This window comes from Eupeodes corollae, chromosome 1 (assembly GCF_945859685.1).
Source record: "Eupeodes corollae chromosome 1, idEupCoro1.1, whole genome shotgun sequence".
Lineage (NCBI taxonomy): Eukaryota > Metazoa > Arthropoda > Insecta > Diptera > Syrphidae > Eupeodes > Eupeodes corollae.
This window is the reverse complement of record NC_079147.1, coordinates 150,638,719-150,651,565: the sequence shown is the minus strand read 5'-3', so window position 1 is coordinate 150,651,565 and position 12,847 is coordinate 150,638,719. Positions and strand designations below refer to the sequence as shown.

The 12,847-nt window shown below is 38.3% G+C and overlaps 2 protein-coding genes and 1 long non-coding RNA gene across 4 annotated transcripts in view; 2 read left to right on the top strand and 1 right to left on the bottom strand.

The window, feature by feature from the left end:
* The window catches only part of LOC129941151 (trichoplein keratin filament-binding protein), a 403,230-nt gene that overhangs the window by 245,226 nt on the left and 145,157 nt on the right, over positions 1–12,847 (top strand). The gene's annotated exons all lie outside the window — the stretch shown is intronic.
* LOC129941157 (uncharacterized) lies at positions 7,634–8,810 on the bottom strand. Its single transcript, XR_008780823.1, has 2 exons — positions 8,669–8,810; positions 7,634–8,521 (listed from the first exon to the last, which is right to left on the bottom strand). It is a non-coding gene; the product is annotated as an uncharacterized LOC129941157 (long non-coding RNA).
* Positions 7,986–9,023, top strand: LOC129941154 (peptidoglycan-recognition protein LB-like). The gene is made up of 3 exons (XM_056049717.1): positions 7,986–8,125; positions 8,200–8,568; positions 8,660–9,023. Exons 1-3 carry the CDS (start codon positions 8,068–8,070, stop codon positions 8,839–8,841), a joined length of 609 nt encoding a protein of 202 aa, XP_055905692.1. The 5' UTR covers positions 7,986–8,067; the 3' UTR covers positions 8,842–9,023.

Here is a 12,847-nt window from a genome sequence, read left to right as displayed (position 1 = left end):
AGAAGTAGTTTTTCATTAGATCTCAGGTCTATTATTTATCTCAGCTGTGTTATTTTCTGCATTCATAATAGAAACAAAGTCCTTAACTATTTTAAAGTTACCTTTTTCGATGGTGACGTTTTGACCGAAACGTCGCTGTTGTACGTCCTTTCTTGATGACAGAATTTACTTTGCCCTCATTACCCGCTTAACCCATTTTTTCCGAATCTGCCTAAATACTCACAAAACCCTTATTGACGTCACATTAAGTTCTTCCGATTATGTCAATGCCATCACATCGGCATATGCTAGTTATTGGACAGACTTTTGAAAGATAGTGCCTCTAGGGTTGACGTGGGGGCTCTGCACTATTCTTTCAAGGACGATGTTAATGAAATCGCCTTGTCTAAATTCTTTTTTGACATCTAAAGGTTATCCTGCATAATCCGACAAGTTTAGCAACGCTGCCAAGGCTAGACATGGCTCTATTTATGCTCGTCCCTGTAGATGCTGTCATATGTGGCCTTGATATCACCGAAAAGATGGTGGGTTTAGATTCGATGTTCTTAGGTTCTTTCCCGGATATATTGTTATGTGAACATTTAATCCACTGTGGATTTTCCTGGTCTAAAACCACACTGATAAGGACCTTTTAAGTTGTTGACGATGAGCTTTAGAGGTTCACATATTACGGCAGAGAAGATTTGATAAGCAATGTTATAGACTGATCATTTTCTAGTTGGTTCAGTTTAGAGGGTCTCTTTTATCATCGGGCTTTTCTTCCGACCATATTTACAGCTGTTTTAAAGAACTCGGCATTCAAGCCATCTGCTCCAGCGGCTTTATTAGACTTCAGCTTAGAAACTGCAATTCTTACTTGGTCTAAGTGATTTTTTTGTTTGCAGTCCTCCCCTTAAACAGTTCAACCGTAATACTCGCGCATCTAGGAATGCTCATCAGTATACCCTCAAGTCCAACTTTGGCCGTACTGTCAAATACAGAGATTCGTTCTTTAGCCGTACTACGCGAATGTGGAATGCCTTACCACACTCTGTTTTTCCAAGTCATTGCAATATTCAGGAATTCAAAACCAATGTGAACGGGCATCTCCTTTCAAACTCTCTCTCCCCTTCCTAGTGCTCACATTGTGTCTCTGCATAATAAGGGTGGTAATATTCCTTTGAGTGTGCCTTATTATAAACAAAGGGAGAAAGTCAACCTGCCTGACAGCGGAATTCGGTGCGTCGGTGCCGTTACACAGTCTGCAAAAAAAATTAGCAACAGTCCGTTAAGAAGTAGGGCCTAGTGACTTACAACTCTCAACCATTCCTGTGTGCGAGTAATGTTGTCAGGGATGGAGGGGACCTACAGTTTTAAGCTGAATCCGAACTGCTAATTTGGGAAAGCACTTTTCATGACAATAATTACTCTTGGAGAATTTGTCAATTCCTCGCAAGAGGCAGTACCAGCGAAAGAAAATTTAGCTGGCATAGGCAGGGATCGAAGCCAAGACCTCTGGCATGACAGTCCAACTCACTAACCATCATGCTACGGGTACAGTCTGCAAAAATATGGTCAGCATTGACTGTGGTTCTACTATGATGTTTACGCTTTCGTCTTTGCAGCCTTCAGTTCGAGGACCTTGTGAATATCATTTCACCTGCTCATAAAACTTTCGAACTTGCTATCTGTTTCTAAAACTGTCTATACACGCTTTTCGTTCTGTAATTTTCCCTCTGAGAAGTCGGTATTCCGTGCACCTCTCGTAAGCAGCTCTTGTCCTTCCATGAAGCACCGCTTTGCGTGTCTGTTATTTGACTGCATTTCTTTCCAAATTCAAAAAGTCACTTGTGTAATATCCATGGGTATTCCCTATGCCAACAACAAACTAAACATAACTTCACGTTTTGACCTTGTTATTGGCCGATCGGAGATTAAATAGATCATAGATATTTAATATCAATTAATTTTATATAAATATGTTCTATATTCTTTGTTATCAGAATAATAAAAATAATAGAAAGTCATTCGGTAGTTCCCCTAACTTAATACTAAAAGCTTCCAGGTGTGTTAATTTGGAAATTAATTTTGTTTAATTTTTATATGATAGCGATGGCTATCAAGTTGTATACAAAGTGTTATATACTTATGTCTTCTTGATAAATTTAATTTCCGAAATAAGTTTAGGAGTTTATTTTCTATTAACAAAGTTTTCGTGGCATGTAAATTATGTTAAGGGTTTTCCAATGAGGACTTGACAAAAAATTAGTGAACGCCAATAAACTCAACATTTTCATTGTGATAAAGTTCAGGAACGAGCAAGGTCTCCAAATTATAAACATTTTGTAAAGAAATTTCGAGCCGTAAATCTTGAGCTATCTGAATGGTGATTAGGTTCGTTAATTTGTTAAGAATCCGGAGAAAATCCGCATTTGCTTTATTAATCACACTGTTCATCCTGTTTGGTGCGGCTTATATGCCGGCGGCGTTATTATACCATATTTTTTGTCGATGATAACGATCGTGATCGTCACGTTACTATGAATGGTCAATGTTATCGCGAAATGATTACAGATAATTGTTGGTCCGATTTAAAATATATAGACTAAGATGACATGTGGTTTTAACAGGATGGCGTCACAAGCCGCAATGCAAACGTAACGTTAACGATAATTGAAGAGTAACCTTGATGATCGTGTAACCTCAAGAAATGGGACAATCAATTGACCTCCTTTTTCATTTTTGAATGTTGACCATTCGGAAGGTCCAATTTTGGGCGACTCGTAATGTATATTTTCTTTGGGGAAAATAAATCAAAGGTTTGGTATCGGCGTCTTTTTGAATCCAAAGCTCACCAATTATGAATTTTAAGGAGCACATATTCAACAGGTCTCAGTGTTTGCAAAAGTTTCGTTTTGTATGCTTTTTGGCCGTGATCCATAATGACTTTTAAAACGATACTAAACAAAAGTGACAAATCAGTTTGAAAGGAGGTAGGCGTCATCGGTCTAAAAACCCCTGTTCACGATGAATCAGGCAATATTTTTGATTTATTTGATTAAAAAATTGTTATGAAAAACACGAAAAACGAAATCCTTACAAAGTTCAAATACAGTAGTGTCAAAGCAGTGGCCAACGCTGATGACATGGATCTACAGACGACAACAAAATTCCTAACCAGAATTTATACAAGGACAAAAAACTGAGGCTTAACAATGAACCCTCTTAAAACTAGCAGAGAGTGTCTTGAGTCCTGTCTTGAGTCTTCCTGTTCTTGAGAGCATAAACAATTTTAAGGGATACATCTTCTTTCGCACTCGTGCAGTTGCAAGAGTACTGAAAGAACTTGACATACATAAATCGGCTGGCCCGGATAGTATTCCCGCTATTGTTCTGAAGAGGTGTTTTTCAAAGCTGGCAAAACGACTGCGTAAGCTTTTCCATTTTTCCTACTCTACAGGTCGCTTTCCGAGCGGATGGAAAACAGCATTTGTACAGCTTGTCCCTAAAAAAGGCGAATCATCCTCCCCCTCTTACTATCGTCCAATAGCACTCACGTCCCTTCTTTCCAAGGTATTGAAGAAGTGAAGCTTCTTAATAACCGGCAGAATGGCTTTCGTAGCAATAGATGCACTGGTGATCTCATGGTTTATCTCACCGAATAGTGGAACAAATCTTTACATCGTTTTGGAGAAAGTAAGATTTTTGCACTTGATATTTCAAAGGCATTTGATAGAGTTTGGCATCAAGCTCTCTTATCGAAAATGCGTGTGTTTGGTATTGATGAATCCCTTCTTCGTTGGGTTAGAAATTACCTTTCGGACCGTTCAATTCAAGTGGTATTGGTCGGGTTCAAATCTGATATTCACAAAATAAACGCTGGTGTGCCCCAGGGCCCCGTTTTGTCTCCGACGCTCTTCCTTATTTTTATAAATGATCTTTTGTCGAAAACTTCTTACCCACTTAATTGTTTTGTGGAGTACCTTCAGCTTTTGATATTCGGTATGTATATCACAGACCATCTCTTATGGAATGATCACATATTTGATATTGCCAAAAATGTTGCTAAGTGCATAGGATCTGGCTGTAATTTACAAAACCTTCATTCGTGCAAAACTTGAATATAACTCGCATATTTGGGCAGGTGCCCCTAAAACAAGTTTAAGTATTTTGGCAGCAGCTAAAAAAGAGCTTTGAAAAAGATAGGCGATAGAACTATAACCGAAACAATAACGTCACTTGAACACCGCCGCAATGTTTCATGCCTTTCGCTGTTCTACCGATATTTTTATAAACAGTTTTCAGTCTAATAAGCCAGTTGCATTCCCCCTCTCAAGAAATTATAGTAATGCTCAATTTCGGACGTACTGTCAAGTATAGAGATTTGTTTTTTAACCGCACATCAAGAATGTGGAATGCTTTACCCAATTCTGTTGTTCCCTATCATTTTGATATTCAAAACTTTAAGACAAATGTGCTCGCACTGTGTTTAAACTTGAAACATGGTAAGGGTATTAATAACCCCTTGAGTACCAGTTTATTATTTAAAAAAAAATGTTTAAGTGTTTTTTACAAATAAGAGAGTAATACCAGATAGTACATTTCCTAGTATGGAAGGAATCCCACTTACATAAATTCTTAAAGCAAGCAATCAAGCAAGTCCAAGCAAGTAGATTGGAAAGATCCAAAAAAGTTGAGATCACATTCTACTTATGCACTTCTTCAGTAGAAATTGAGGACCAAATCCTAAAATTATACTGTGGATGCACACTACAATCGTCAGACAAGAGGATTACTCATTACCAACAAGATACTTCAAAAAGCCAATGAAAGACAGAAAGCCTCTAAACCTGTGGTACAGTCAGGAAGCTATGGGCCAAATTCGTTTGAAAATCTCTCGGGTTACCATAAATGAAAAATTTGGCTTGCTACATATGACGATTCGTTAGTAGAGGGACACCGCAAGGTGGTGTTCTATCCCCTCTCCTCTGGAACCTAGTGGTGAATGAAATCCTAACTAGTCTGGATGCGGAGGGTTTCAGAGTGATAGCCTATGCGGACGACGTTGCTATAGCAGTTTCAGGAAAGCATCTTAATATCCTAAAAGAACTCTTACAAAATGCCTTGGACAGACTAATACTTTGCGCTGATCGGTGTGGACTGAGTGTTAACCCACACAAAACCGATCTGGTTTTATTTTCGAGGAGATACAAAATTCCATTTGTCAACCCTCCTTACATTAAAGGAATCCAATTAAAATTCTCAGACGAGGCTAAATACCTAGGTCTTGTCTTAGACAAAAAACTAAACTGGAAACGCAACGTACAGGAAAGAGTCAAAAAAGCTACTGTAGCTCTCTTTTCTTGCAAAAAAGCTGTTGGTAATAAATGGGGTTTACAGCCCAGAATCACGCATTGACTATACACATCGGTAATCAGACCGATTTTAACGTGGCCGTATGGTGGACTGCTTTAGAGAAAGGTATAAACAGGGATAAGTTAAATAAAGTCCAACGTTCAGCCTGCCTATGTATAAGCGGATTACTTCGCACGATCCCGTCTGCGGCACTGGACACCTTGCTCTACCTTTCACCTTTTGACATATTTAGTAAACAATTAGCTGCAAGCTCTGCTATTCGCCTAAATGCTTCGTCGCAGTGGACTAACAACAACATTGGCCACTCCGTAATTCTAAGATACTTAGAATCAATTCCAAAGCACACAGACTACACCATCCCCCAACTACAATTCGACAGAAATGTTCAGATTTCTATACCTACCAGATCTTTTTGGGAGGATAGGACATTCTTGGAGGATGAGTCAATCCACTTTTACACAGATGGCTCAAAAACCAAAAAAGGGGTTGGTGGAGGTGTGTACTCTGAACAACTGAAATTAAGTCTCTCATTCCGCCTTCCCAATCATTGTAGCGTGTTCCAGGCGGAACTTTTGGCGATTAAGGAAGTCTTGTCTTGGCTCAAAGAAAACGTGATATCAACATCTGATATCCGTATTTTCTCCGACAGCCAGGCCGCTATCAAATCTCTGGACTCAGTCTCTACAAACTCTATAACAGTCAATAACTGTCGATCATCTTTAATGGAGATGGCGCAACAGTTTAATATTCACCTTTGCTGGGTGCCGGGCCATAGAGACATTCCAGGTAACTGTAAGGCAGATGAACTCGCCAGGAACGGTACAGTACAACCCATTCTACCACGTTTGGCAAGTACTGGCATACCAATCGCTACTTGTAAACTGCTACTAATGCAAGACGCTGTGAGGAGGGCAGGCACCAGGTGGACCAACATCACCACGTGTCAAGCCACAAAAAACATCTGGCCAACACTGGATTTAAAACGTTCCAGGTGCTTGCTCTCTCTAAGCAGTTCGCATATAAGCTCGATAATGGGTGTCATAACCGGACACTGTCTAATAGGAAAGCACGCCACGAGACTAGGCGTATTCTCAAATGACTTTTGCAGAAGCTGTATGGACGAGGAAGAGGAAGAAACGGTTCTTCATCTTCTCTGCACATGTCCTGCTCTAGCTCGAAAACACAAGAATTACCTATAGGAGAATTCTTCTTTAACAATCTAAACGATCTACATCATATCGGTGTAATCAGCCTCTCACGTTTCGTAAGGGACTCAAACTGGTTCCATTGAGCTTAGGAGGAAGCCTCAAGATTCATGTGGTATCACAATGGGCCATTAAATTGGCCTAAGTGTGTCCGTTTCCATCTTGGACAGCCACTTTAACCTAACCTAACCTACATATGACATGTGTGTAGTAGAACCTGTGGCATGTGTGTTGGATTGTCATGCCTTGGGTTCGATTTCACGGGTACTGCCTCTTGGGAGGACAAATTTTCCAAGAGTATTATGCTTCAGCATAAAGGAAAAGTTGAGAGTTGCAAAACACTATACCCTAGTTCTTAGTGGACTGTTGCGGCTAAAAAGCCTCTTAATGAACAAGAGAATCCGTAGACATCATAGTTTTTTATATTTTACTTTCAGGGAAGTTTACTACTTCGGGGTATCATAATGTTTCTATTCTATATGTATCTATTCCGTGGCGATAAAGTCAGCAATCGATAGCCCATTTACCTAACCTAACCCAACGCAGAAAAGCCCGACAGGATTGACGCCTTGGAAGAAAATATTCGGCACATTATTACTGACATACGACACTGCAAAAAGTTGTCGAAAATTAGGCCTTTCGGCTGGAATTTATTCGAACCAATCGCCGCGCCCTGGCCAATTGCCCGAAATCATTTTTCAAACTTAGTGCCAAACCCTTATCTTTATAATGGAGCTTAATTCTAAGTCATAACAATTGATCATTAAAAGTCCAACATTTCCCTGTTGACGAAATAAGCTAGAAGAATCAATTGATAGATACCGACACACGATAAGAAATATTTCTAAGTTTCGTTTAGATTTAAAAAACCCAATCTAGACTAAAGCTTTAATTTCGAATATTTAAGATTAACAGGTTGGTATTGGTTTGTCGATTCTCAAAATTAATAATTTGTCAGCTGACAATGATTCAAACCTAAGTTTGTATTTTAAAACTATAGCAACAAAGGCGGTACCTATTTAAACTCAAGCTGACAAGTCTTAATAAGCATTCAATTTTATTAAATACAAACATTTTTATCCAATCAGATAAGTTGTGATTTAACACTTTTTATTCACTCATAACAATAATTTGCCGCTATGTATTTTTGTTTGCGCCAAATAGGTAAATATAGACAAAAAGCACTTGAATAGACTTTTAAAATAACATTTTTGAGCATGATTTTTTGATTGATAAAAACTTTTTATCAATTACTATTTCATCACGCTGTGTAAGAACACACAAAAACAAACATAGTTATACCACATTTATCAGCTACAATGCCAAAGATTAGATATGGAAGTCCAAAAACTTTCAAAAACAGAATCCGATCCACCTACTGAACCTGAATCAGCCTTCTGCGCCTTATCATCCTTATCAATTCAAGTTTAACATGGTCAGTCATCCAAATAGTCACTTATAATTGAGCCAGTTCGGTCTCGGGTAGTAATAATAGTTTCGTTCCACAATGAACAAGTGTCTCTACCTTCTGTCCATCATCGTCTTCGTGACGACCGTCGGAGCAAGTAAACAAACAAAAATACATTTTAATTCAGCTAGTCACTGATCGCCAACTAACAATGGTTAATTCTGATGATAGTTTGCTTTATTGTTTACGCGGCCTTCAACACAAACGAAAAACCCTTGTCCTGGGAAATAATAAGCCGCGATGAGTGGGCGGCTCGCCTACCCAAAGGACGAACCCACATTCATGGTCCTGTTGAGTATGTTGTTGTTCATCACTCTTTCATACCGGATGTGTGCCTTACTACGGACGCATGCAAGGCAGCCATGAGATCCATGCAGGACTTTCACATGGATGGGCACGGCTGGGACGATATAGGTTATAGTTTTGCCGTCGGTGGTGATGGGAATGTGTACGTTGGCCGTGGATTCGGTGTGGTTGGTGCACATGCTCCACGCTATAACGACAAGAGTATTGGATTACTGCTAATAGGCGATTTTATGGGTAAGATTGGATAGCGTATATGGCACAGAATATATCGCAAATATTCGAGAGGTGAATTGAATAAAAGAGCGTGTGCGCTTATTGCTTGCAGAGAAATTACCACCAAAACCAATGATGGAAGTTGCACAGAAATTTATCGCCTATGCGGTAGAACACAGTCATGTGAGAGCAAATTACACGTTGTACGGGCACAGGCAAGTCAGAGACACCGAATGCCCTGGGAATGCCTTCTTTCCGGTACTGAAAAACTGGCCGCACTGGAAAGCCAACTGAATTTGCTTCATAATATACGTATCGCAAAATAAAGCTAACCTCGAGAGCATGTGTTTTAGTTGGAATTTGGTTTCATGTAATTTATGTAAGGTTCACTTAATGTATCTATACATCTATAGATACTTTATATTCTCTGTGATAAAATCAAATTGTTTGTGTAAAAAGAAAACGGAACAAAAATACTTATTATTTGTTTCAATTCTATACTTAAGGTCGATTAGAGGAAAATTAACTACAATATATTCCTTGGAAAAGAGGAGACATTGATTAACAGTGTTTCATGTTTGCTGCTTTTGACATTTGAGTCATCCATCTATAAGTGTGACACAATACTTGAGGCAATTTTAAATCATTGTCATTGAAATTTTAAAATAATGTTTTCTTGAATAGTTTTGAAAGCGAAGACCATTAAATGGATTAAAAGTTCTTACGTTTCTCCGGTATAGGTATGGTGGATACAATTTTGCGTTGTTGACATAGAGATGGCGATTATTTAAGCTCTGATTCTAACAGTATCTCCGCCTTATACTTGCTTTAAAAAACGAATAGATAGATAGATAGAAAGATAATTCTCTATTCATTAAAAACGAAACATTATAATTAACAATAGAAAACAAACTTTCAAGCATGCCATTAGAGCCGTCTGCCGAATATTATCAAGACATTTATAATATTACAAAAATGTGATCAACTTTTTAAATGTTGTTTTGTTAAAATGGGAAAGTAATTTAAAGGAGAAAAAGAATAGTTAACAAAAAATATGTGTTACAATGAGAAAAGAAAACAATTAACAATTGAGTACTTTAAATGATTGTTAAAAATATTTAAGTTTATTTTTACCGAAGATGGCGAAGAAATTGAAAGGTTTCGGAGAATATGGACTTTAAATTTAGTTAAAACGGAAAAAAGGCGAACTCTAAGAGGTTCAAGTTATGGAATATTGGGGCTTTCAGTTTAGCTAAAAAACTAAAACTAAAACTAAAACTAAAACTAAAACTTTTTTTTGTTTATGTATTTAAGTAGATACTTCAAAATAGACTCAAATAAGAATCTCTGTAATTATTTGCATGGGAGACATAGTGTACCAGCAATTTCCAACCATACTCCTTGTTCAAAACACGTAAACATTCTTTCGATAGAAAAGAAGCTTTTATCAAAATGAAGTCTACGGATTTCTTGTAAAATAGGAAAAGAGGCTGGGATACGACCCACACTGATAACTTCCCATCCCGTCTGTCCATTTGTCTTGCTTGAAAGTTTGTCTATATGTACTCCGTATCAATTTTTACCAAATTTGCGTACTATTTTTTGTAGATTTTATTTTTTATGAAAAAAAGGACTGTTCGATTTTTATATTAAAATTACTGAATATCGAAAACAATATTTTCTGTGAAACAAATAAGTTTGAAGCCAATATTTTTAATTTTTGGAAAGATATTTGAGTCGAAAATCAATTTTTACCAACTTTTATAAATTTGTTTAGGTTTTTATTTTTTTTAAAAGAACTGTCAATTCGATTTTTCTCAACATTTTTCAGAAGGAGTGTGTGCTGAGATCTTCGCTGAGTTAAACCACCTAACTCAGCTGGTCAACGAGCCCACTCGAATATCGGACGTGGTAGGTCGAGCAGAAAACACTCTTGACTTGTTTCTTACTTCTGACCCTGGTAAGTACACTATTAGTGTTCTATCTCCTCTAGGCACATCTGACCATTGTGTCATATCAGCAAATTTCTCGTGTAAAAACTCTCCAGTTAAAGAAAGAGCTCCTAAGAGAACCGTTTGGCAATACGAGAAAGCCAACTGGGACGGTCTCAATAATTATTTTCGGATCTTTAACTGGTCACTATGCTTCCTCGATAGTGACGTTGACACCAGCGCTGATATGATCACAAGTTTGATTCTCTTGGGAATGAGAACTTTTAGCCCGAATAGGGTTAAAAGCATCAGACCTAAGGAAAACTCATATGGTTCGATGCGAGCTGTAAAGAGGTTATTAGGGTCAAGAAGGTAAGTTTCCGTTGTTTTAAAGCCAATCCAACTGAGGAAAACCGGAATAAGTTCAAGCAAGCCAGGAAGGCCTGCAACGCCCATATTCGACGGACCAAATTTTTACATGACCAAAAATTACGGCAAAAAATACTGCAATGTCCCAAAGGCAGTAAAAATGTTTGGTCATTTGTAAAAAATATGAGGAATTCTTCCTCTTCCTCGGTTCCTACGCTCGTTGTGAATGACACTCCATTTATTAGCTCTTTAGAGAAAGCAAATCTCTTTGCTAGGCAGTTCGCCGCCAATTCAACGCTGCCAGTGAGTGTTATGACTCCGCCTGTACTTGAGCGAGTTAATGATTCTATGGGGAAAATCTTTTTTCGCACTCGTACTGTAGCGAGAGTCCTAAAAGATCTTAACATGCACAAATCTGCTGGTATGGATGGTATCCCCGCTATTGTTCTGAAGAGGTGTTCTTCATCGCTGGCAAAACCACTGCGTAAGCTTTTTCATCTGTCCTACTCCTCAGGTCTCGTTCCGAGCGGATGGAAAACAGCATTTGTCCAGCCTATTCCCAAAAAAGGCGAATCTTTCTCACGTCTAATTATCGACCGATTGCACTTAATTATCAGCTCAAGAAATATCTTGAAGAACGGAAGCTTCTTAATGACCGACAGTATGGCTTTCGTAGCAATAGGTCCACTGGTGATCTCATGGTTCATCTCACCGAACAGTGGAACAAATCATTACATAGTTTTGGAGAAAGTAAGATTATTGCACTAGATATTTCAAAAGCATTTGATAGGGTTTGGCATGAGGCACTCTTATCGAAAATGCGTGCTTTCGGTTTGCATGAATCCCTCCTTCATTGGATTAGTAATTACCTTTCGAATCGTTCAATACAAGTTGTATTGGATGGATTCAAGTCTGAAAACCACAAAATAAATGCTGGTGTGCCCCAGGGCTCTGTTCTATCTCCAACACTCTTTCTCATTTTTATTAATGATCTCCTGTCTGCAACATCTAATCCAATACATTGTTTCGCTGACGATAGTACTCTTAGCTTTTCATATTCGTTTTCAGATTCACACCCCTTTTCTTCGGAAGTGGAACTGCAACGACAAAATATGATAAGCTCATTAAATTCCGACCTAAACAGCATTGTACAATGGGGAATAAGAAACCGCGTGGAATTTAATGCTTCGAAAACGCAATGCTGTCTTGTATCGTTAAAGCGAAATATACCCCCCCTGCCATTATCCATAAATGGCACTTGCATCGAGGAAACTGAACATCTCGATATTCTTGGTATGTGTATCACAACCACCTTTTGTGGAACGATCACATACGCGATGTCGCCAAAAATGTTTGGGTTTTAAGGCGATGCAAGAAGTTTTTCTCCCCCTCCAATCTGGCTGTTATTTACAAGACTTACATACGTCTAAAGATTGAGTATAACTCCCATGCAACTTACTTAAGCCTCTTGGATAGTATTGAACGTAGAGCATTTAGATTGATTGGTGATATTACCATCATAAGATCACTTACGTCACTTGAACATCGTCGAAATGTTTCCTGTCTCACGCTTTTTTAATGTTATTTTAATGGTTTATGCTCTAGAGAAATAGCCAGCTGCATTCCTCCCCTTAAACAGTTCAACCGTAATACTCGCGCTTCTAGGAAACTCATCAATATACACTCGAGCCCAACTTCGGTCGTACTGTCAAGTACAGAGATTCGTTCTTTAGCCGTACTATGCGAATGTGGAATGCCTTGCCACACTCTGTCTTTCCCAGCTATTGCAATATTCAGGAATTCAAAACCAATGTGCACCGACATCTCCTTTCAAACCCTCTCTCCCTTTCCTAGTGCTCACACTGTGTCTACATAATAAGGGTAATATATCCCTTTGAGTGTGCGCTTATTATAAAAAAAAAAAAAAAGAATGTTGAAAACAATATTTCCTATAAGATAAAATAAGTTTGAAACATAAATTTCATGTTTTTGAATATTTG

Excerpts from the sequence above, each read along its gene's own strand:
- LOC129941154 (XM_056049717.1), top strand. The coding sequence starts at position 8,068 with ATGAACAAGTGTCTCTACCTTCTGTCCATCATCGTCTTCGTGACGACC. Across the intron at positions 8,126-8,199 it reads CGTGACGACCGTCGGAGCAA|TTTGCTTTATTGTTTACGCG; the intron begins GTAAACAAACAA and ends TTCTGATGATAG. Across the intron at positions 8,569-8,659 it reads GCTAATAGGCGATTTTATGG|AGAAATTACCACCAAAACCA; the intron begins GTAAGATTGGAT and ends TATTGCTTGCAG.